This window comes from Biomphalaria glabrata, chromosome 1 (genome assembly GCF_947242115.1).
Source record: "Biomphalaria glabrata chromosome 1, xgBioGlab47.1, whole genome shotgun sequence".
Taxonomy (NCBI): Eukaryota; Metazoa; Mollusca; class Gastropoda; family Planorbidae; genus Biomphalaria; species Biomphalaria glabrata.
Genome location: NC_074711.1, coordinates 26,252,265 through 26,278,130, shown reverse-complemented (window position 1 = coordinate 26,278,130; position 25,866 = coordinate 26,252,265). Strand labels below are relative to the sequence as shown.

The following is a 25,866-nucleotide window of genomic DNA, read 5'->3' as shown; positions in this document are numbered from 1 at the left end:
TACCAATAGTATGGCTTTATTCGACAAAATTAGACTACAGTAAACAGTGAATGAAACCAGCACGTCTAGCATACCACTGATGCAGTCTATACACACACACACACTGGACATGAAACACAACAATGGCCATGACCTTCAGACACGCTGGACGCACGCAGAAAATCAACTCAGTTACACTACAACAGGGAAACATTTCTTTGGGATTTAGAAAAGTTGGAAGAGTTTAGCAACTGTTCATCTCAACCAAGGGACAAAACCATGTATATAACTTTTTTTATATCAGTTAATGTTCTCATTTTACTTTGAGGTTACATTAAGTTCAGCGCTTTATTAATTACATTATTATTCAATTATTTAATGTTTCCAAACTGTCTGTACGTCGGTACGATTTGCTAAATCACGCGAAGTCAGGCGTCCTATAAATCTTTATAATAATATCTTTCAATTATTATCATCTAAATCTCTACTGTATAATCTATCTATCCATTATCTTCAGCTTAACGAAACGTTGTGATAAGCAAGTACAAAAACAAAATGTCATTAAATAAATTTTATTCACATTTTTTTGTCTTACAAACTAAATTGTTAAACTCAATTTTTTTTTGTCTGTGCATCATTAAAACTCAAACGTGAATTGTTTACCACAGCGCTGGAAACACACACACACACAAATAATTTAATGACAATGTATTGAGAAAAGCAGTTGAGATGTAAAGTCTTTATGGGGACAAGCAGCAGAAACACACACACACACACAAATAATTTAATGACAATGTATTGAGAAAAGCAGTTGAGATGTAAAGTCTTTATGGGGACAAGCAGCAGAAACGTTTGTTCTATGCTTGTATCATACTTTTAGAAATTATTGATTCCACTTACAGATTTAATTAAAATTTGAACTTTTCCAAACGTGTTTCGGCGTGTTATATAGTAAAATCTACAATGACGTGATGAATAAAATGATGTATAGAATTCTTGTATTTTTTAGTTCAGATCAAGAAGTTTGACAGAGCAGACGTGGCTCGTTGTGTCCATTCACTCTGTGGTGTGAAGGTCTTCCCAGTGGGAGATCTGCTGACAACAGAGTTCTGTGCCCTGTCACCAACTTGTTCTGTTTCCCGATGTTTGGTTTACAAGCTTATTTCTTTTTCTCTTTTCAAAGCAAAATGAATGTCTTCTGTGTTGTTGACTCACTACAACCAAAAGTATAGTCTTTAAAAAAAAATGGATACAGCATAAGATAAAAAAACGGCAAGCAAAGGGAAAGAACCGACAGTTTAAGAAAAAAAAAACGATATTAGAAAATAATGTATATTTTTGGGGACTTGATTTCCAATATTAAGTCTACTTGAAGTTTCAAAGTTACAGTGAAGACCTGGAAAAGTGTACTTAGGGGCGGGAAGAAAGGGAGGAAATAGAGTCATATAGAGTTCAACAGGCCAGAAGTGAGTGTGTGTTTGGGAGGACAACGCGGACTTTCAATTGACGCTTAACAGAATACACTGGCCAAAAAAAGGGGGTGTGTTAAAACCCGGGCAGTTTTATTGAAAGCGTAATAACAATTAGTATTGTGTGAGCATTTGAAGGAAAGAAGGGGTTCGGACCAAAAATCTTATAGAAACCTATTTGTTACGGAGTAGAGTTGGGAGGGGGGGGGGCGGAAGTGATGCTCCAATTTACGGTCCATTTTAACGTAATAAATACAAGAATTAAAAGCTCATAGGAATTGATGGAGACCGTTTCACTTTATATTTTCTTATGTATCAGAAGTATGATGGGGGTCTGTCAGGGTTCGAATTATATATATGATTTGATATGATTTGTTGATTTGAGGCACATCGGCACAATTTAGGCCATGTCGTGCCTGCAGTCCCTTAAGGACTACTCTCTCTCTAAACAACAAGGGCCAGATTCTATACAGTAATATAATTAAAATTAAGGTCTATTCACAGTTAAAATAGTAAAGGTAGTAAAAATTTAAATATTTGGTAAAAATCTAATGTAAATAGTGCATGTTCATAAATTCAGAAATCAGATCTTCGTAGATAGCCCCACTTCCCGAATAAAGCCCAGTACCTTCCCAGGGTCGACATTATTAAATAGTGTTTTTAGATTAGTGGCTCTAAAATGTTTCGCCCTGACATCCTGGTATCTGGGGCAATCAACGAGGATATGTTCCACGGTGAGGCGAGAGTCACAGTACTCGCAAAGTGGGGGCTCCTCTCTCTTCAGTACAAAAGAGTGCGTGATGTAGGTGTGGCCAATCCTAAGTCTGGACATGGTTGTGCTACCACGCCTTGTCAGACCCTTAGATGTGGGCCGCCACCTGACATCCGCCACAATCTGCCTGAGTTTACTGTGAGTCTCAGCCTCCCATCGGTTCTGCCACTCTCGATAGGTGGCAGAGGCAATACTTTGTCTCAGGTCCAAGTAGGGAATTTGGGTTCCTGACACCGCATGATTTAGGGCTCTCTTTGCTTCTCTGTCTGCGGCTTCGTTTCCCTCAATGCCAACATGGGAGGGGACCCAGATGAAGGTGACATCCCTACGGTCGGCTGTTATTAGGTCCAACAGCTTCAGGCTCTTATGTACCAATGGGATGTCAGTCTTCATCCGCCCCAAAGCTTGCAATGCAGATTTGGAGTCAGAGCAGATTATAAATTTACTCCTTTCTGATGCTTTTACGGCCATAAGTGCAAGCAATATTGCGTGCAATTCGGCCGTAAAGATGGAGCAGCCATCGGGGAGTCTACGGGAGATTGTTTTGTTCCGAAAGGAGCAGGCACACGCGACCTTTCCCTCCATTTTGGATCCATCTGTGTAGATGGTGCCACAATCTCCGTAGCTCTCCTGCAGTTCCCTAAAGTGGACTTGTAGTATGCTTGGGTCTGTATTTTCTTTTTTGAAATTAAGGAGGGATAAATTTAATTTAGGTTTATTCATTAGCCAAGGAGGATTCTGAGGGGTTTCTATTTTAGAGATTTGGTCAATGGGTGGGGTTAAATTTTGGATGGGTTCTCTCATTCGAAGGCCCAACGGCTGTATGACGTTAGGCCTTCGATTGTATAATTCTACCTCTGTGGGGTTAAATATGGAGTCAAAAGCAGGGTTCGTGGGGTTGGATTTTAGCTTGACTATATACTGCATTGCAAGCTTTTTCATTCTTATATCCATGGGGAGTTCTCCAGCCTCCACATGGAGACTTGGGATAGGTGATGTACGAAACGCGCCGAGACAGAGACGCAGGGCAGCATTTTGTATTGGTTCCAGTATTTTTAGGTACGACTTCCTTGCTGCTCCATATATTATGGATCCGTAGTCTAGCTTGGATCGAATTAGACTCCGATAGAGCAGCAGCAAGGTATCTCTGTCAGCTCCCCAGTCCGTATGGCTGAGTACTCTTAGTATGTTTAATGACTTTTGGCATTTCTTCTTAAGTTCCTTAATGTGGGGGAGAAAATTAAATTTGGAATCTAAGGTGAGGCCTAAAAATTTTGTAGTTTTCACGACAGGGATCTTCTTTTTGTGTATAAATAGTTCAGGGTCTGGGTGGAGCCCCCTTAGATTACAAAAATGCATACTAACTGTTTTGGAGTCAGAGAATTTGAAACCATTATAGTTTGCCCAACCCTGAATTTTGTTTAAACATAACTGTAATTTCCTTTCTAAGGTGTTCATGTTTTTCCCATAAGTGAGAATGACAAAGTCATCAACATACAAAGAGCACTCTATGCCAGGGGACAGCGCATTTATGATGCTATTTATTTTAATGTTGAACAGGGTGACTGACAGAATGCTGCCCTGGGGTACACCCATTTCCTGGTCATGAGTGTCAGAAGCGGAGTTGCCCACTCGGACCTGAAATTTTCGATCTTTCAGGAATTCCTCCACAAAACGGGGGAGGTGTCCCTTAAGCCCCATAAGCGCCAGGTCACGTAGAATGCCATGTTTCCAGGTTGTGTCATAGGCCTTTTCTATATCGAAGAATACAGCTACTAGATGTTCTCTTCTGAGTAATGCATTTCTAATATAAGCTTCCAGCCTTACCAGGTGGTCAGTTGTTGTCCGCCCCTGCCGGAATCCGCACTGGTAGTTTGAGATCACTTTATTCCTTTCCAGGTACCAGACCAGCCTACTGTTAATCATTCTTTCCATGGTTTTGCAGATGCAGCTTGTTAGTGCTATTGGTCGATAGTTAGCTGGGTCAGAGCCGTCTCTTCCCGGTTTAGGTATCGGTATAACTGTGGCTTTCCTCCAGCTGTTTGGGAAAGCGCCTGTTTGCCACACACAGTTATAGACCCCTAGTAGGACTGCCAATGAGGGTTCGGGAAGGTGCTTGAGGAACTGGTAATGGATTTCGTCTTCTCCAGGCGCTGTGTCATGTGACTTGTCCAGCGATTCCCTCAGTTCCTCAAGCGAGAACGGTTTGTTGTAGTCTTCATTGTTCTCTGACCTGAAATCAATGGGGTGTCTTTCCTCCCTGGTTTTGACTTTTTGGAACTCTGGCGTGTAGTGTGCAGTGGATGATTTTTCTGCTATTGAGGATGCAAGGCAGTCAGCTATTTCTCTGGGGGACGTGACAGTTCGTCCTTGGTTTTTCAAATGCCCTATTGCATTTGATTCTTTCCCTTTGATTCGCCTTACTGCCTTCCAAACCGTTCTAGCAGAAGTTTTGGCATCCAGACTGCCGACAAAACTTCTCCAGGAATTCCTTTTGGCTGACCGTATGGTTTGTCTAGCCTTTGCTCTAGCTATCCTGAATAGCTTTAGGTTTTCCTGGGAAGGGTTCTTTATAAATGCAGCCAGTCGTTTTTTCCTATCACCAATAGCACTTTTGCAAGCTGTATCAAACCATGGTTTGCTAGGCCGTTTTGGATTTGCAGAGGTTAGGGGTACAACTTTCCTGGCTATACTTAGTAGCTTGCTAGCAAAGGTATCAGCTGGGTTCTGTTCATGGAGGATATTTTCTGTGATATCCTCAGAGCATCTTTTTTGGAATTGTTCCCAATCGGCCTTATTCAGTTTCCACCGCTGAGGTCGTCCCAATGAAGGGAGATTGTTAGTAATGATGATTGGGAAGTGATCACTTCCCCGTAGATCATTGCTAACTGACCATTTAAAATCGTCCAGAAGTCCGGGGACGCATACGGTGAGGTCAATGCATGTGAATGATCCAGTTCCTGGGTGCAAGTAGGTCGGTGATGCATCATTAAGTATGCATAAATCATGTTGGAGGAAGATATCCTCCAGCATACGACCTCTTGTGTCGGTATTGTTGGATCCCCACATGGTGTTATGGGCATTGAAATCCCCAAGGATTAAATAAGGCCGGGGGAGTTGTTTCAATAGGTCCTCCATGTCTGTTCGGTTTAATGGAGCGCCTGGTGGTAGATACAGGCTACCTTGTGAAGGGTTATCCTAGCTGCTACGGCCTGTAGTGTGGTCTGTAGTTCTACCCTCTCATGGGGGATGCTATCCTTCACAAGGATACAGACTCCACCTGATGCTCTCTCTGCATCCTCAACATTCTTGGTGTAAGCACGGTAGCTTCGGAAGCTGATGCAATCTTTTAGAAATGTTTCCTGTAAGCAGACAGCTACAGGAGTCTCGGAGTCCATCAGTAGCTGCATTTCCTCGTAATTGGCCTTGAGGCCTCTACAATTCCACTGTACAATTCTGGAATCCATGGCTTATTCTAGATGACCTACTTGGAGCTATTTGGCCTTGGGAGGCCCCCGGAGGGGTTTCCCTTTATTCCAGTGACCTTGGTATTTTTATTCTTGGGTTTGGATGGAGAGGAGGACAACCCCCTTTTGGGGGAAGTCTTTCTCTCTGGAGAGGGGAGATCCCTCTGGTTAGAGCGGAGGTTATTTCCTCCTCTCTCACCTCGGGCATCCTCTCCGCTTTGATTTCTCCCCTTAGGGAGTTGGTCAACCTCTAACTCAGTAGAGGTTGGGGTGTCTGGCTGGGTTCTCTGAGGAGAACCTGTGTCAGACATGATGTCTCCGGGTTCTCCCGGAGTATTGGTTTTGACATGCTGCTCAGTCTCCATGCTCTCATCAGCGAGCACAGAGAACCTGTTCTTTAGCATGACAACAGGGCTTTCTTGTTTCTTCAGAGGTGTGTTCTTTGGCGGTGTTTTCTTCTGAGTTGGGGGAGGAGGAGGGGGTGGTGGGGTCAATGTGTCCGTCTGTGTGGCTATGGATCTTCCTTTCTTAGCAACAGCCTGGGCGTAGGTCTTTGTCAAGCCGAATTGGCCCTTGGGTAGGGCCAGTACAGCCGATTTCGCCTGGCTAAAGGTACATCCGTTTCTTGCCTTGTACTCCTGCACGGCAACCTCCTGTTTCCACACAGGGCAGTCCTTGGAGTAGGCTGAGTGGCCAGCTTGACAGTTTGGGCATTTGAACTGGGCTGTGCAGCCCTTGTCCTCATGACCCTCTCCAGCACATCTGGCACACACAGTGTTCCTCTTACAGACTGCCGCGCCGTGTCCATAACCCTGGCACTTGAAGCACCTCATGGGGTTAGGTATGTAGGGCCTCACTGGAACTCGTAGGTATCCTGCCTTCACATACTCTGGCGGTGTCCTAGTTCCGAATGTGAGGATAATAGTGGCGGTTTTGACCTCCTCACCCTCCCTGCGCCTGGTAATGCGCCGGGCATGGGTGACTCCTTCAATGCCCTCCACTATTTCCTTCTCGGAACATTCCAGTAGGTCCTTAGAGCTGATTACACCTCTGCTGGTGTTCAGACTCTTGTGTGGCATGACTTCCACTTGGAGATCACAGAGTCTTCTGCATCTTAAAAGCCCATCAGAGTGTGTCTTGCTGTCTACTTCTACAAGGAGTTCCATTGTTTTGTGTAGCTTAGACACACTCTTGGGCTCTCCCACTACTGACTTGAGTCCCTTATAGATAATAAAAGGGCTCAACTTGGTCAGGCTTTTTCCCTCCTCTGTGCATCTAACCACCAGAAATGATGGCCAGGTGGCACAGCTTTTTGGGACCTCCTCTTTTTTATCGTCAATTCGTCGTTTCTTGCCCAGACATAGGTCTGGGGCAAGTAGTTTTGTGTGTGTTTTTTTGTCCATATATATTTTGGTTAATTCGGCACCTGTGCTCCCCACCCGCCATCGAGTCCAACAAGGGGACGGGCCATTCGGATGTCCAGAATGAGCCCGCCAGGGCTACACAGGTGCTATACTCAGTCAGCTGCTACATCGGACATGTGTCCGATACAGCAGCTCCCTGATTGACCCTCCAGCCACCGCCCTCCAGCATAGGTCGACGACCTATGCTGGTAGCTCGGCATGACCAGCCGGTTGACCCAGAGCGGGCCATCTGGGTCTCAGGTCTAGGGGAACTTGGAGCCAAAGTATTGTGTTGTTGTGGTTTATCCTCAGATAGCCACCACTCAAACACCAGGATCTCTTTATCCCCCCTTACCCGTCGCAGTCCACGGCAAACGGACTGGTCTAGGACGTAGTGAGAATTTAAAGTTAAGGAGACAGTGTGATGATCAATGAAGGCAGACTTAGGAAAAGAGGAGGCAGACACAATGATAGAAAAGAAGTAGGGCACTTTTGAGCTCCAAAAGTGCTAAGGAAAGAGGAGCGCAGTTTAACGTCATGTCTCGGGACGACGAATTATATATATATATATACTGCTGCTATGCTGCTCTGCTCTGCTTGTCTCTTGTCTTGTTGTGTTTCTTAACTTGGCTCACTAGGGGTTTCTTGAATATTAAATAATACTTGCTTGGTACTTTCTTGGTTACTCAATTATAATTCAATACTTGCTTAACTCAAATACGAACACTTAATATACATCAACTCTAACTCCTTATATTCACGAATATCGATAATACTTTAATACTTAATAAAGCACACAATTATATCACTCTTATGAAATACACAAAACACCAGTCCATCAACTTATAAATATATAAATGCATAGATACCAGACCAGGAAGTAAACGTCCAACCTTCCTGGACCGGGAGCAAGACCTTACTGACTTAACACATTCTCTCGCACATTCAATGAAGACTTAATCACTGAGTTCACAACACGTGCAACACTTCGCATTCATAACAAGGGGATATAACAATCATACCAAAATATCAAGCTAACATTCGTTCTCGCCATGCCTCTCCCTGACAGGGTCCATGGCATAATAAGCAATATGTTTGGAAACAAATCAACGGGCGTAATGCTAGTAACACTATATATATGAAAGATAACGCTAACTACTTTTTATTCAATAGAAGGCAGATTTTTATAATTCAACATATTGTAGTTTTTGTATAGTTCAATCAGTGTACACTAGTTTAATCGCCTTTAAGTCATCAACATTATTTAACCGTGACACATCTTAATAGTAAAAAAAAATATTCTTAAATATTCAATTTATATTCTTATTGAAAAGCTCTGAACAATGTAGACAGCCTCCTTGTCATAAAATATAAGTGACGCCCCTGAGAAAAGAAATTCTATCAGTCGAGGAACATATAATTGTCTACCTAAATTCTACAGTAAGTTTCATAATAAATAATGTTCTTAGCAGTATTGATCATTAAAGGGAAGTGACGTTCTGCGAGCGGGAAATGGAAAGGGTGAAAACTCAAATAGCTTGAAATCTTAGAAATTCTCTTATCAAGTCGTCTGCTAAAATAAAATTTAATAAAAGAGAAGTTAGTACGGAAATATAGGGGAGAGCAGGGGGGAAGAGAGACTAAAAGGCAACAGGCGCTCATGGCCTATGATGGGGGCGGGAAGTTGAACGTCTGCTTATGACTGTGGTGTCACTTGGTTCGTTGAACGTCTGCTTATGACTGTGGTGTCACTTGGTTCGTTGAACGTCTGCTTATGACTGTGGTGTCACTTGGTTCGTTGAACGTCTGCTTATGACTGTGGTGTCACTTGGTTCGTTGAACGTCTGCTTATGACTGTGGTGTCACTTGGTTCGTTGAACGTCTGCTTATGACTGTGGTGTCACTTGGTTCGTTGAACGTCTGCTTATGACTGTGGTGTCACTTGGTTCGTTGAACGTCTGCTTATGACTGTGGTGTCACTTGGTTCGTTGAACGTCTGCTTATGACTGTGGTGTCACTTGGTTCGTTGAACGTCTGCTTATGACTGTGGTGTCACTTGGTTCACTGAACGTCTGCTTATGACTGTGGTGTCACTTGGTTCGTTGAACGTCTGCTTATGACTGTGGTGTCACTTGGTTCGTTGAACGTCTGCTTATGACTGTGGTGTCACTTGGTTCGTTGAACGTCTGCTTATGACTGTGGTGTCACTTGGTTCGTTGAACGAAATGTACGCCTTGGGGTGTCAAGGTCAAAAAGGCAAGTAAAAAAAATAGATTCCATTAGTGGCTATAGGGTCATCTGTTGGCTTGGACTCGATCATTTAATGAGATTAGAAAACTGGTTACTTTTCCGCACAATTTCTCTGTTGAGTTTGTCCAATGGAAATACGTGATCATGTTTCTAAAGGCATATTTTACATGGAATAGTATAGCAGTTTATTTTCGAGTTATTTAGGAGTTGTTGTTTTCTTGTATTTATTATGTATTGTACCTGCTACTCCCTAAAACTTCACAATTGCAATCCACTTGACTTACTGTATGACGTAGAATAGGTGCATTCGATTTTGATGTGCACCTCCAGAGTCTAGAGTTTGAACCTTTTGGTTCTGTAACAAATTAGGAATAAACATGACTTGTAACATATAGTGATAGGAGTACCAAGGTAGTATTATATGTTACATACTTACATGCTATGTTTATTCTAAAAGAGGGATAGCTGAATAAAATTAATAGCCTATAAAATTACTTCCCTTGTTAATGAAGTATTTAATTGTTAAACACAATAATCACAGAATTTCGTCCATTCGTATATTTTATAAATGCAATTTTTAATTTGTCTTCTCATTCAGAAGTTTTCAGTTAAACAACGCTAAGCTTCTCTATATTGCTCCATATTGACTAGTCTAATAAATCGTTAATAACATAACTTTTTATTGCAGGTACATTTTGGTTTGAATCCAGTCAAAATAAGGGATATTTTTTGTATATTGTCATTGGTCGATAGATAAGTCTTGGCTGCGTGACTCTGTCAATCGTTACACAGAAAAACAGAAGAGATTTTTTTTTTTTGGAGGGGGGGCGGGTAAATTCACTTTATAACATGTATCTATAAGGGCTCATGTGCACTGAAACACCCACACATAGACCTATACTTTCAACACACACTCACGATTGGGAATATGGTCGTATTTATTTCGTAGTCTGGTTAATATCAATTCTAGCTTGTAGATGAATGATGGTGTAATGTAAGATAGGAAATAGTTACATTGAAGAAACAAAAGTTATATACAACTTTGGAGACTTTACTTGGGGATTTTACTTACTTTCATAGACTTCTTAACATTCCTCTGTTCTTTGTTGAGCCTCTCTATATTATCATTGGAGGCGCGGTGGTTGAGTTGTAAAACGCTCGGCTTCCGAACCAATGAGTCCCGGGATCGAAATCGAATCCTGTTGAAGATTGGGATTTTTAATTTCGAGATCTTCAGGGCGCCTCTTAGTCCACCCAGCTCTAAGGGGTACCTGACAATACTTGGGGAAAAGTAAAGGTGGTTTGTCATTGTGCCGGCCACATGACCCCATGTTAACCGTGGACAACAGAAATAGACGTTTACATCATCTGTAGATGGTCTATAGATCGCAAGGTCTGAAAGGGGCATTTTACTTTTTTTTAGGATCATTATTTGAAATCAAAACTTGAAAAATAAAGCATACAGATTTGACCCAATCGACACAGATATAAATATATGAATTATTGGTATGACTTTATTGATGTCTGTTGTTGTAGACAGTATATAAACCATAGATTTCAATCCAACCAAGTTTATGAATTACCTAAGCTAATTGTGAGTTTTTTCGTCCGTAATTAAAGAATGAAACTAATAAAGTAAATATTTGTGTTTACTTTGAAAGTATCATTTTAACTTTTAACTTTATAACTACAAAACTTTATGTTTCTTCTACAAGTGATGTCGAAGATTTATTCGCGTTTAACCATAATGCCTTGTTGGCGTTTCTACGGGGTTTTTTGTTGACACAGTCATATCTGTGGAACTCTGCCCTTTCATTGGCTAATTGAAAACTCGTGACTGACGACTCTACAAAGAATGGCGGCCCGTTTCATAATCATCAAACATTCTGAAGTGGTTTCCGTTTCAATTAGTATTACGTCTGTGGGATAGAGTCATGTGACCTCTGATGTTTGGATTGTGTGTGATAGAGTCATGTGACTTCTGATGTTTGGATTTTGTGGAATAGAGTCACGTGATCTCTGATGTTTGGATTGTGTGGGATAGAGTCGCGTGAACTCTGATGTTTGAACTGTGTGGGATAGTCACGTGTACTCTGATGTTTGGATTGTGTGGGATAGAGTCGCGTGAACTCTGATGTTTGGACTGTGTGGGATAGTCACGTGTACTCTGGATTATGTGGGATGCTCATGTCCTGACCTTTGCTTTTTTTTTTTTATGTCATTACTTTTTATGTGAAGATGAAATCAGGACATGTCAAAGGTGAAGGTCGCGGGGTAAAGTCCACACACAGAGTGCCCGGGGAACTTGTCATGTTGTGTCCCATAAAACCTGACAACATTCTGAATCCATTATGCCTTCCCCATCTCCCACACTGACAGCTCCCACACTGACAGCTCCCACACTTCACACTAGCAACATTGGACGTTATGTATCTTAAAACTATGTTGAACACACTTAGATTTACTACCTCTAAATACAAGATACACGGCCACATCATAATAACCTAATAGGAATTAACTTTGCTTCGATTGCCAAGATTAAAGAGGAGTACAGTATTTCATGGGATAACGCAGTCCCAGCTGTGATCTATATATTTTGTCACATCCTGCGCAGACATAAGCGTTGTCAGCCGGTGGTCGGTTTAGTTTCTCTTTCTGACATCTACGTCTGTCCTCGGTAGTAGATAATACACATTTACTAAATACGCGACCTCAGAATATACTGCTGCTAACTACATTGCTAATATATATTCCATCAATATACATAAACGGTACTTTCTTACTAGGGACATAGGCGTATCATTTCATCCAGGGCCGGATGTATGTATGTGGAGGCCCCGGGGAAGGGTTTTAGTGTAGACCCCCTACACCATTTCGAAAGCTTTTATTAAAATTCAACTTATGCGCCACTTATGAATAATAATAATATTTATATGTAATAGCATGTCATATTTTATAAATATTTAAATTTTTTAAAAGTGTATAGTTTTGAGTTTGTGGAGGATAAGCTACTTAGTCATTGCTAGACGCACTGACATAGACCCGGAGCTACATTTACATATTATGAGCATGCTACAAGTGGACTTTTCTTCATCTCGACAGCGTTGTCAGCCTAATTTGGTTAGATTTGAAGTGTTGGTGGTAAAATTTGATATATTTGTATTCTCTCTTGTGAAGGCCCCTTTCTTGTGGATCCACGGGCAGTAGCCCCGCTTTCCATCCGTTAAATCCGGCCCTGCATTCATCTGTGAATAATATTTTTTTTTTTGTCCTTAATATCCATGTCATTTAAAAATGCACTATTGATAGATCTAAGTGCTTTGTAATACAGAATGATTTGTATTACAATAATGTCAAAATATTTATGAACGTATGTACATTTATTATATATATATATATATATATATATATATATATATATATATATATATATATATATATATATATATATATATATATATATATATATATATATATATATATGAAATTAAAATGCAAATGTTATGACACTTGAATGATTTAAAATAATAAAGAAAAGAGGCACCACACACCTGGTGGAACAAAAGAGTTGATCCGGTGCAAGCAATTATAGACACGATTGAGCCTCAATGTCCAATAACACTTCGAGTTCTAAATTCTTTGTGTCTGTTAAGCACGTTATCAATTATCTAGTCAATAAACTATGTAGTGTAGTATAGCTACGAATACATGACTTCATTTAAAAAGCTAAAATGTGACAAACGCGTGGTGGGGAGGGGAGGGGGCTGATACATTACATTGATCAATCAGAATATGTGTTCACTGTGATAGCACTTTAATATCGTATCTGTTGGAGACAAAAAAATGGATTGACAATCTCATCAGCTTTCTCAGTCACAACGAAACAGAACCGTTTCTTGGCTCATGTAAAGACAGCAATAGAAAATGTGTTAGCCTCGTGCACACTCTTCAAGTGTGAACAAAGGGATCATAGAATTCTGACAAGAAAATGGCGTTATTATGTAGGATGTTACTTACGTTCGTTCATCGATACAAGTGAGGACATCGATATAATTGAGGACATCGATATAAGTGAGGACATCGATATAATTGAGGACATCGATATAAGTGAGGACATCGATATAATTGAGGACATCTATATAAGTGAGGACATCGATATAAGTGAGGACATCGATATAAGTGAGGACATCGATATAATTGAGGACATCGATATAAGTGAGGACATCGATATAATTGAGGACATCGATACAAGTGAGGACATCGATATAATTGAGGACATCGATATAAGTGAGGACATCGATATAATTGAGGACATCGATATAAGTGAGGACATCGATATAATTGAGGACATCTATATAAGTGAGGACATCGATATAAGTGAGGACATCGATATAAGTGAGGACATCGATATAATTGAGGACATCGATATAAGTGAGGACATCGATATAATTGAGGACATCGATACAAGTGAGGACATCGATATAATTGAGGACATCGATACAAGTGAGGACATCGATATAATTGAGGACATCTATATAAGTGAGGACATCGATATAAGTGAGGACATCTATATAAGTGAGGACATCGATATAAGTGAGGACATCGATATAAGTGAGGACATCGATATAATTGAGGACCACTTCTATCATCTAGGAGAGGGTGAGGCTGAGAGTTTGGATCTCAATTATTGTGGCTACACATTTGGCTCATGAGGTCTAGCTGTGTCCGCAACGTTCAGCCCCTTACATTTGAGTTTTGGGTTCAAATCTCACTGACTATATGACGAGCTGAATTCTTGAAAGGGAATTCTTTCATTTTGAAATCTATCATTCGCATTAAACAAATATTTTGTTTACAAGTGAAAAGTTTCATAAGTACATCTCATCCATTAGATTGTTGTATTGCCTTAGATTCCAGCAACTGTACAAAGATCTAACAAACCCGAGTTTCCCAGCATACCCCCTAGAGCCTAAAATGCACAACCATATTTTATTATGTTAACATAAAGATTCGGTTTCAGAAAAACATAAGAAAAATAGTACAAAATAAAGTAGTAGTTGTTGTTTTCTAATTTCACAATGTCACAAATAAGTTTATATTTTTACAGTTCCTCTTTTCAGCCTGCAATTTCCTCATGAAAACTCGAACCTGGGTAAAACCTGTGTTGACATGGTTCTCAAAAAACGGCTCTTACGAATTTCCTAGAAATTTCGACAGTTGATTTATATCTTTGGAAAAAGAATTACTAGCTAAGTTTGACCGTTATAATTTTTCGAAATATTATGTTTTGAAATTAAGCTTGATCAAACACAATCGTTATCTTGAACTTGCATGCGTTTGCGGGTATTTCCAATTGTAGGCCTTAGTCATCAAAGTACTTAGTAATAAATAGACGTGCGGGAACATTTTGGGCACCGTCTTCTAAGTCTAGATCAATAGGCCTATCAATACGTCTTCTAAGTCTTGATCAATAGGCCTATCAATACGTCTTCTAAGTCTTGATCAATAGGCCTATCAATACGTCTTCTAAGTCTTGATCAATAGGCCTATCAATACGTCTTCTAAGTCTTGATCAATAGGCCTATCAATACGTCTTCTAAGTCTTGATCAATAGGCCTATCAATACGTCTTCTAAGTCTTGATCAATAGGCCTATCAATACGTCTTCTAAGTCTTGATCAATAGGCCTATCAATACGTCTTCTAAGTCTTGATCAATAGCCCTATCAATACGTTTATACATTCGCTTAACCTATCTAGTGGAGAGCAATTGGGGCAGGTAAAAAGTAGTTATTAAGAGTACAAAATCGCTCTTATGAAAACTAAATTAGATTCTTTCATTATAGCACTTGTTAATGTTTTTATTTCAATGGACTTCAGTTTATTCATTTTATAAGATTGTAGGCAAATTTATAAATAATCTTTATGTAGCCGATGAATAAAATATGAAAGTATCGATAAATTAATTATACTTTTTTACAATACCTCTATTCTCGAAAACGGCTATATCGCTTTGCCTAAAAATTTGACAGTTGATGTATATCGTTGGGAAAAGAATTGCTATCTCGTTCACCACACTGGGAAATCTCTAGTTGGACCTTTCATCATCATCTGTCCCATGACTTTCGTTCTAAGGGTGCTGTGACAGTTCACGTAACCAAATCCTCCCACTTTTCTCGGTCATCCGCTGTTCTTTGCAAGATCGTTTTTTATTCTGGGCCTCGACAAATCCGGCATCCGGTTTTCTATGGTTTCGTCTTTGTCATAGAACTTCACTGGGTTTAATGAGTCTTGGTGGCACCCATCTCCTCTCCTAGACCATTTTTTCTTGGGGTTTTCTCCCGTAGATGGAAAGTCTTACATGTCTAAGGAGCTCGATCCTCGCAGGGTTCAAAGTATAAAAATAAATTAATTTACATTTATATTCATAAAGAGTTTAATAAATTAATGTCCAGAAACATTTTGTCACTGTCTTCTAAGTCTAGCACAAAGGACCTATCATTAGAACATTATCAAGTCTAGAGTATCTTTTACATTCGCTTTTCTTTTTATCTAACATTTGTTAGTTATTAAGAGTAAAATAATCGGGCTATACATTGTATAAAAGGAGTTATTGTCTATGTTTTAAAACTATGCCACCATGTTGATTTAGATCTAGTTCCACAGTCAGCAGTAAGCAAACAACTACCATTAGTGGCATGTCGGAAAACGATACTTAATTATCTTGAACGAGTGCACCTTTGAGCACCATAGCAACATTTCTGGTTTAAAACTGTAGTAGTACATAAAAAGATTTAATATGCCAACTAAAAACACGCTATGTATGTAGAATCTTTAGTATAAAAGATGTCCATTACTAATAAATAGTCTGTTCTTTGAAAACCAAATACAAAATAAAGTAGACTAAACATTGGACCAAGGAAAGAGAGACTGTTGGACAAAGACAACGTGACGGAGAAAATAAGATAGGAGGGGGGGGGGAATGATAGAGAGAGAGGGGGGGGGTTAAGTTGGAGAATCTAAAAATAAAGACCAGGTTGAACACTTAATGGTGTTACATTCTATTCTTGCTTCAAAGTAAAACTACATGGACTAAAACATTGCAAGACTTTAGTAGAGGAGCAAGAAACCAGCAAGCCCAGACCTTCGATTCAACATGACTGTCTGGAAGTGATGCAGATACCAATCAAACTTTCACCACCAACTGAGAGACTCAGCAAAGTAGCGACTGTTCCGTCGAGTTACATTTCAGTCTGTCTGCTACTATTTTTATCTCCAATTAAGTCTACAAGACGTCCAACTCAGGGAAACAAGAGAGTTTCGTGGATTGGTCAATCTTTTTTTTTTCGTACTCATCTCCTCTTGTACAGGTGTACTCATCTTCTCTTGTACAGGTGTACTCATCTCCTTTTGTACAGGTGTACTCATCTCCTTTTGTACAGATGTACTCATCTCCTCTTGTACAGGTGTACTTATCTCCTCTTGTACAGGTGTACTTATCTCCTCTTGTACAGGTGCACTCATCTCCTCTTGTACAGGTGTACTCATCTCCTCTTGTACAGGTGTACTTATCTCCTCTTGTACAGGTGTACTCATCTCCTCTTGTACAGGTGTACCCATCTCCTTTTGTACAGGTGTACTCATCTCCTCTTGTACAGGTGTACCCATCTCCTTTTGTACAGGTGTACTCATCTCCTCTTGTACAGGTGTACTCATCTCCTCTTGTACAGGTGTACTCATCTGCTCTTGTATAGGTGTACTCATCTCCTCTTGTACAGGTGTACCCATCTCCTTTTGTACAGGTGTACTCATCTCCTCTTGTACAGGTGTACTCATCTCCTCTTGTACAGGTGTACTCATCTGCTCTTGTATAGGTGTACTCATCTCCTCTTGTACAGGTGTACTCATCTCCTCTTGTACAGGTGTACTCATCTGCTCTTGTATAGGTGTACTCATCTCCTCTTGTACAGATGTACTCATCTGCTCTTGTACAGGTGTACTCATCTCCTCTTGAACAGGTATAGGCCTAATTATCATCTTTTGTACAGATGTACACATCTCCTCTTGTACAGATGTACTCATCTGCTCTTGTACAGATGTACTCATCTCCTCTTGTACAGATGTACTCATCTGCTCTTGTTCAGATGTACTCATCTCCTCTTGAACAGGTGTACTCAACTCCTCTTGAACAGGTGTACTCATCTCCTCTTGAACAGGTATAGGCCTACTTATCATCTTTTGTACAGATGTATTTATCCCCTCTTGCACAAATTGTTTTTTTCACGAGTCAACTCATCCACTGACCAGCTTGCAAAAAAAAAAATACAAAAAATAACTTTCATTATTAAAATGTTTCATTTCCTTTTGTAAAATGATTTCCTCCGGCCATATTATTAAACTATCTCTCAAACCTGCACTCTGACAATAGTGTCTAAAGTAGACATATGTAAATGAACGCCCAAACTTAAGTTATTTTTCATATCTTTTTGCCCTGAACTCAAACCCTTGATCTTGTCCTACCCAGTTCTCCAATCTTACAGTCTCTGGACACATTTCTCATTCAACTCTCATTGTTTGAATAGAAAACAAGAAACAATCCAAAAAATAGTCAAAAGACATTGAAAGGAAGACGAATTGGGTTTCTCTATCAACTACAAGAGGTCACATATTTCTGTCAGTGACTGTTAGTGATGTTTCAAGTAAATAAAATATATGATCACTAATTCACGATATGATCAGGACAGTGGAGTTGACCGTAAAGAATGTTTGAAGATAAAGTAAAACGACCGGAAGGTTTATTTGCGTATTTCAAGTTATATTAAAGCATTACTTTTATAATTAAAGTGTACGATCTATAAACCTATAATTACGAAGATGTAGATCTTGTTAGATTTTTAAAATTATACAAACATATGTAAAATCCGAATAGAAACAAAGAATCACCCCTTTTTGTCAACTGACCAGCGTTAAACTGCACTAACTGAAAGCAACTCACTTATAGTGATCTGTTGCATCAATAGTCGTAAATCAAGTGCTTTCAGAGTCCACTACTGTTATATAGTTGGCTGAAGGGGAAAAAGAATGGTTTCATCTTTGATGACCGGCTGTCGGACATATCGTCACATGATCTAGTTGGGTCATCAATCCATCCATCACTCCGTGAGAGATAAGAGGATAATGTTCCAGAACGTGGCGACCATTAGATCTTTGTAAACATGCCAGATAAAAGCCAAACCAACAAAAAATAATAATAAGATTCAATGAACACAAATATTTGTTTCGTTTCTTTGTGTGTTTTAGTTCTGTTTGTTTTTTTGTTTCTTTGTTTGTTTTAGTTCTTTTTTTAAATAAACAATGGAGAGTTTTTGTTTATAGTTCAGTGAAACTTCAGTGAGATAACTGAAGAGCAAGAGGAAAGAAGGCGTGCATTTAGATCAGTGGTTCCCAAACTTTTTTGTCTCGTAGACCCCTTGCCATGGTTTCTGATTTTCGGTAGACCCCTTGCTTAACTTGTATTGCATTTTTTGCAAATTCATCAACATTTTTTAAAACTAATTTCTATCTGTAGTGAGTCTCAGAGTGAAAAAGCAATTTAAAGCTGCATTTGAGTTATGCAGATGTCATTTTTATTGATAATTTAATTTTAAACCAATTAAAATAACAAAATAAATATTTCTAGAATCATCAAACACACTGGAAATATTGTTTTTTTTTTTTTTTTTTGTAGGCTCATCATCCGTTGCTACGGATATTATGTTTCCTATAGGAATTTGTTGTTCTATGAAGTAGTCCTTGAAACATGAAATAGTAATGAAATAATTTACTTTAGGTATTATTGTAAACATTTTCACAAAGAGCAGTTTCTCGTGTATTTCTTGATCTTTCATGTGTGGCTCAAATATTGGGTCCGCAGAACTGTTGTCACTAACTGGAGAAGCGGCGAAGGCGAGTAACTTGCGCCAAAACCAGTCAGCTTTGAACAGAAGGAACTCATTAGCCTTGGCTTTCTACCCACCTAGCAGAAGGATAACTGAATTCAAACGTCTGCTGCCTTGGAGCTATACCTAAACATGGGAAACTTTTTGTGAATCAATCCTGAGGAAAAATAAAGATCCAGCAACCCTTAGGCAGTTTACAGCAAACAGCGCTACATCATGTCAGAGCCTGCTAGACCGCTGATCCCACACTGTCTACGTCGTTTGAAAAGAATTATATAAGAAGCTTTTAATGTTGTACCACCGATGTTCACTTCTACTGTTTTGTTGCTTCAAGAAACTCGTTTAATAATATCAGAAGTAATTTGTGTAAAACAGTTTTTAAAACTACCACGGCAGGTAAAATCAAGGTTTTACCTAAAGTGTTTTCGTATTTGGCTATAAGTCAAGAAATCTTGTAAGTCGTTCACAAACGCAGAGAGATTTTGTTGGTCTATTTTGAACTTTATCTTTTTCAAACCCTTATCTTTTTATCAAATTATCCTCCAGCCTAATTAGTTTCATATCGTCATAAAAAGGCACTTAGGCAACTGCTTGTTTGACAAGGAAGGAATGAATCCCAATTTGAAATAATCAACGGTGTACAATCTAGATTTGTTTTTGTTAAACATAACTTTCATGTAGACAAAATTAAGATATTTAAATAAGTATTGAAATTAAATACAAATATTTTTCGTTTGAATAGCAGTATAAATATTTAAAGGATTAATTTAAGTAAGGTACAAATTATATATTAGTGTAGGAAATAATAACATTAATAGCAGTGAAAATTAAAGTCTCAAATGAAATGAAATGAAATCCATTATCGTAGACCCCCATGGACATCTCATAGACCCCCAATTTACCAATTTTTGTTTTCCCTTTCGTAGACCCCTTGGAAGTCTTTGTAGACCCCTTTGGGAATCACTGATTTAGATATAAGTTGTCCTATTTTAGTTTTTCTTCCTGCTCTCTCTCTCTCTCTCTCTCTCTCTCTCGTCTCTTTCTCGCACTCCATCCTATTAATCTGGATACTTTCTACAGCACCATTACGCTGACAGAGACATCTTTTGTCCAGTTTGAGCCACCATTTATCTCCTAATCGCTCTTCATTCAGGCAGTGTGATCGAGTCAAGCAGTGTGATCGAGTCAGGCAGTGTGATCGAGTCAGGTCTTGTGATCGAGTCAGGTCGTGTGATCGAGTCAGGCAGTGTGATCGAGTCAGGCAGTGTGATCGAGTCAGGCAGTGTGATCGAGTCAGGCAGTGTGATCGAGTCAGGTCGTGTGATCGAGTCATGCAGTGTGATCGAGTCAGGCAGTGTGATCGAGTCAGGTCGTGTGATCGAGTCAGGCAGTGTGATCGAGTCAGGCAGTGTGATCGAGTCAGGCAGTGTGATCGAGTTAGGCAGTGTGATCGAGTCAGATAGTGTGATCAAGTACTTCGCTGTTCACTAAAATTGCAGACGTTTAGTCACGTGGTGTGACTGACTAGTAAATGCTATTACTCTGAGTTAATGGACGCTATCGAGAAAACATATTGTAATGAGCTAAATCACATCGACATTCAAAAAATTTAGCGTCGCATTATGTACATGGGAATATTTTATTAACGGATGTGAAATTATAAATACGTATAATGCGATAGTCTTTAGAATGTTACATATGCTGCAGTTGTTTTTTTAAGGTTAAACGGCTCTAATTTGTTTATGTACAAAAGTTATTGTTCTTGTTCTCTCATTCTATATATGTATTCACAATGTTCGATCTTAGAATGTCTTTTTTTTCCCTCTAAATTCAGAAATATTTGCCGTGATAACTAAAATCCGAACAAATGAATGGTGATGGAACAATCGACAATTTGCTGGATTGCTGCCCTTTGAAAAGTAAAGAGCAGACGTGAGCGACGTCACCGCCTGCGAGTGTAAAGGAGTACTTCTTAACAGGAGTGGGGGGACTGTTCCTGATGAGAGGACGGGTGGCGAGCAAGGATGGTGGACTTCAGCAGCGTCGATGTGTCTTCGATTGATATCCATTACGAAGCAAGCAGAGGTGCTGGTAACACCTCATCCTTGGTGAACATGGCTATCAGCGAGACCGGCCACGCAGCTACAGGTGTATTTCTCAGTACAGGGACTAATAGCAGTCTGAATTCTACGGGTCCACCAGGGGACCCAGTACCGTTATACATTATGGTAAGTTTTTGCATTTTTACATATTACTTAAAACCCTGTATATTAATATTTTTATGTCAAAACATTATATTATAAATTCAGAAAAATAAAATTAGATGTCTAAAAAAAATCTCCAATTATGCTATTCTTTATTCTAGGTAGTAATGATAAAATAATAAATGTACTGTATGCATCATCAGACTTGTTTTGACGTCTTCTCCTCCACAAATGACATTCATGTTTTGTCTTCATTGTGTATGATTTATTTTTTTCACTTATCTTATAAAATATTTTATATAGTAGAATTATAAGGAACCTTATATTTTGTAAAATGTACATAAAATACTATGTAGTCAAATCACTTCAATACCATGTAGTTAAAATACTTTAAGGAATAATTCATTCCATGATAAGGCTTTCTGCACATCACCAGCTACTACTCTAATGATGTTGTACAACTTAGTGGTTGTTGACAAAAAGATGCAAAACAAAGAGACACCACAAATTGGGTCCGCACATATAAGCTTAGTTTGATTCTTGTACAAGCAGTTGTTTTGCTATTTTATTTATATTCTTCATTGCAACTACTTAGTACATTGTGAATAAAAATGTGATGATTACATTTCTAAAGTAAAATTTGAAATTAGAATTGATTTTTCAATGCTAAAAATTTCGGTGCCTGGGGGGGGGGTGTCTTAGTGGTAAACGCTTGGCTTTCGGAGGATCCCGGTTTCAAATCCTGTTGAAGACTGTGGTTTTTAATTTCAGGACCTTTGGGGCGTCTCTGAGCCAATTCAGCTCTAATGGGTACCGCGCATTGCTTGGGGAAAAATTCTGTGGCATTTTACGTCTAGAGAGACTTCTTGCAACTTCTTGTGTGACTAACGAGGCCAATCCTTGATACAAAGCTGTGATCGAAGGTTGGGCATATGTAATCACCAGGCGCCGTTGCATTTTCAACCTTCTTTCTGCTTCTGTTTCTTCCTTTATGCTCTCTCTCCGTGTGGATCTATCCAATGCTACTTTATCCCAGATGCTAGTGTCGATTTTGAAGAGCTTCATATCGCGTTTGCATACATCCTTATACCGTAAAAGTGGGCGACCAGCGGCTCTCTGCCTTCTATTAGATCGCCATACAGAATGGATTGTGGAAGTAGAACTACTGACATTCTATGAACGTGGCCAAGCCAGCCAATGAGTCTGCTGCAGATGACAGAGCGGATGTCCTGGCACCCTGCTCTCCGTAGCACTTCCTCATTGGTTATTTTATTGCCTTCGTATTTTAAAGATCCGCCTTAGGCATCGGAGGTGGAAGACATTCAGCTTTTTTTCCTGCCATGAGTAGGTTGACCATGTTTCACTTCCGTATAGAAAAGTGCTCAACACACAGGCCCAGTAGACTAGGGCTTTAGTATTGTTAGTCAGCAATATGTTGTCCCACACTCTTTTCTGCAACCGTGACATGGTGGCCATTGCTTTGTCTATCCTGTTGTTAATGTCTTTATCCAGTAGAGTATTGTTGGATATGATGGATTGCTTGGGGAAAAAATAAAGGCGGTTAATTAATTGTGCCCACCACATGACACCCTCGTTATGCGTGGATCACAGAAACAGACCTTTACATCAGCTGCCCTATAGATAGCAAGGTCTAAAAGGGAAATAAGAATAATAAGAATAGAGAGAGAGACCTCCAGGCGGATGATGCATGTCTCGCAATGGGATCTTCGTAATCAGGTGACTCATCCTTAACCTTCACACTTACTGACAATATCAATAGCAATAGCAATAGCAAAAGGGTTTGTGCGTACTTAAAGTAGATGTATTGAAAACGTCGAAATAAAGCAAGACGTAATTTGAGTTTTTTTTTACACCAGTGCGATTAATTAATTTACTGATCAATTTATTTATTGATTTTTGAACCACTGTTTTGATAATACATAATCATTTACTAGTTATTCTATAAGTTTGTGGGAATGAAGAAAAGAAGATCACGGTGACGGACACTTTTTTCTTTGCACTTGTGACAGATTCAGTTATACATATAATTAGTTCGTCCATCATGGTTCGATGACAACCACTTTTGTCCTCCAGGGAGCTGAGGGCTTTGCACTGGGGTTTTGTGCCTCCTCATGTGGCTGGTGAGACCTATGTGAGCCCGGTATTTTCGGCTGCATTCTGGGCGGATTATCCCATCTGGAGCTAGAGTTATTGGTCTTGCTTTTTTTTCTCAAAATTTTTTTTATTACCTTTGTATTGCAAAGTTATGTCAGTTCTGTCATACTAACTACTAGATTTACAAAAAAAAATGTTTACTTGTTTTTAAAGAGAAAAAATCAATTTAGTGTACATAATTTAAAAGAACTATTAATAAGTAGTTTTTCATATTATCGGTCGATCTGCAATGCATGCATACAGATTGTACACTTAACTAAAGGATTTTTTTTACGGAATGTTTTCCTTTCTTGGGGCTTTGAATAAGAAAGTGACCCATTACAAACAATTAGATATTCATTATAAGACATCAGTTAGGCCAGGTTCACATCTATATTCACATTCATTTTCACCAATCCTTTGGGCCGCTTGGACACCACACATGATCTGTCAATCTTCTTTCTCCATTCTTCTCTGTTATTTGTCTTTGATAGAATTTCATTCTGATGTTCTTTCTTAGACTATTGAAACCTGCCTTTTTACCTGCCTGGGTGGACCACTTCGGGGGCCGATTCTGAGTTTGTGTTTCCACAAAAACTGTCTTTGTAACCTTGTTTTGTTTATAGTAAGGCTGAATTCAGAACATGCTTTTGAAAAGACATTGACGATGCTGGTATAGATGGGCAACTGTGGCATCTTTAAAGTCTTGTGGTATTTATACATATAAACATTTAGTTCTGTTAGTAAACACACAAAAAGCAACATACAAGCATTTCATTATTTTGTTTAAAGTAAATCACATCCACGGCTTTTTCATGCATTTCTTTTGTACCATTAAGAACTCTTGATGCATGAATTGAAAAAAAATATATTTTTTGTATTCGTAATTTATTTGTTATTAGGATGTCGTAGTTAACTTTTTTTGAAATATTTTAAAAGAAAATCAGTTTTTCTTTTGTCTCTAGACAACTAAAACACAGCCATCGTTTCTGTGTCATGTTGAATCTTTTTTTTTTCTCTAAGGAATTATCTAATAAACTAATAATTTGTTTAATTTCATTCCATTCTACTAACCAATAATACGTTTTTCTTTTCAAATAATAAAAGCAAGAAATATTTATAATTACATGAACATAAAAAGTTTGTAGAAATATTTAAACCTGCCCTGAAAAAAATGTCTTGTGTAAAATATTACAATCTGCATGAAATCAGTAGCCAATTTTTTAGCGATTATATCAAACCTAGCCATGAAACTCGTTGACGATTTTCTAGCATAAAATATCAACATATGGCATGGGAAGGGCTGCCAATGGTCTAGCACAAATTTCAACGTAAGTCTTTGTACGTCAAAACATCCAATCTATCACATAGCTAATGACCAGTTCAGTGACCAGTGGCTCATCTATCAAGAAGAAAGCTACGCTGTCTAAGCATTGAGTCCATACCGTCTGTCTGTAAAAGAGTAAAACAATTCAAGTTAGTTACAAGTCAAGCCTGACAAGTTATTGCTGCATTCATTTTCCTGCTTTCTGTGTTTGAAAGTTTATATATAGCACGACGTACAAACTTCCTTCTTCTCAAGCGAATCGTCAATGAACCCACCATAGACCTTTTTTTGAAAGCAAAGCCTTGAATCTAGCTAGAAACCCTTTTTATTAATTGGCTCGATAGAAAACTGTAGACGAGTATATTACTCTTTTACTAGCTCTAATGAAGCCAAACAGTTGACAAAAGTAGTTCCTTCCCTTCGCTCGACTTCATGTATGCTAAAGACATCAAGCCTAGAATGGAGGAAATACCAAATAGCAAAATAACTTATCTTCTTTTATTTTATTCCTTTTTCTTTCTCATATATGTGTTTATATATGTGTGTGTGTGTGTGCGTGTGAGCGCGTGCTGCTAAAGAATAAATTTCAACCAACAAACTTTTGCTTTCAACGGAAGCCAACAATGCGAAATGCTGTGATGAAGACAAAATCAGGTACCGCAATGAAACTTCCCTACACTTTCAATGAATCAGGTTTTTTTTTGTTTTGCCATGACTTTATAACTAGATAGATTCCACAAGTTGACTTTAAGGCAAATAAATCTTTTAGAATTCCCTGAGAATAAAAAATTAGCTCGTTTCGTAAAATTTATTTTTATTAGGAATTGTTGGGTTTTTTTGGTGTTTTTTTTTTATGTAAGCCGCAGGAAAACAAAGTCATAAAAATTGAAATGATGTCTGGTACA

General features: G+C 38.9%; 3 protein-coding genes across 4 annotated transcripts in view; 2 read left to right on the top strand and 1 right to left on the bottom strand.

The window, feature by feature from the left end:
• The window catches only part of LOC106060787 (QRFP-like peptide receptor), a 138,828-nt gene that overhangs the window by 39,960 nt on the left and 73,002 nt on the right, over positions 1-25,866 (top strand). For both annotated transcript variants that reach the window (XM_056030202.1, XM_056030208.1), the window contains exon 2: positions 21,111-21,504. In XM_056030202.1, the coding sequence (XP_055886177.1) occupies positions 21,301-21,504 (204 nt within the window). In that variant the 5' untranslated portion in view covers positions 21,111-21,300. The remainder of the gene's footprint in view (positions 1-21,110; positions 21,505-25,866) is intronic.
• On the top strand, positions 11,692-14,052 carry LOC129927275 (cerebellar degeneration-related antigen 1-like). The gene is made up of 2 exons (XM_056035973.1): positions 11,692-11,764; positions 13,346-14,052. The coding sequence occupies exons 1-2, from the start codon at positions 11,692-11,694 to the stop codon at positions 14,050-14,052; spliced, it is 780 nt and encodes a 259-aa protein (XP_055891948.1).
• Positions 14,209-17,573, bottom strand: LOC106073975 (uncharacterized). Its single transcript, XM_013234677.2, has 2 exons — positions 16,691-17,573; positions 14,209-14,309 (listed from the first exon to the last, which is right to left on the bottom strand). The coding sequence occupies exons 1-2, from the start codon at positions 17,571-17,573 to the stop codon at positions 14,209-14,211; spliced, it is 984 nt and encodes a 327-aa protein (XP_013090131.2).

What these genes read in the sequence shown, in the direction of transcription:
- LOC106073975 (XM_013234677.2), bottom strand. Translation starts at nt 17,573, where the DNA reads ATGATAAGTAGGCCTATACCTGTTCAAGAGGAGATGAGTACACCTGTT. An exon ending in ACCTGTACAAGAGGAGATGA is followed by an intron (nt 14,310 to 16,690) that starts GTACGAAAAAAA and finishes TGTGCATTTTAG; the next exon opens with GCTCTAGGGGGTATGCTGGG.
- LOC129927275 (XM_056035973.1), top strand. Translation starts at nt 11,692, where the DNA reads ATGCCTTCCCCATCTCCCACACTGACAGCTCCCACACTGACAGCTCCC. An exon ending in TCACACTAGCAACATTGGAC is followed by an intron (nt 11,765 to 13,345) that starts GTTATGTATCTT and finishes GTTATTATGTAG; the next exon opens with GATGTTACTTACGTTCGTTC.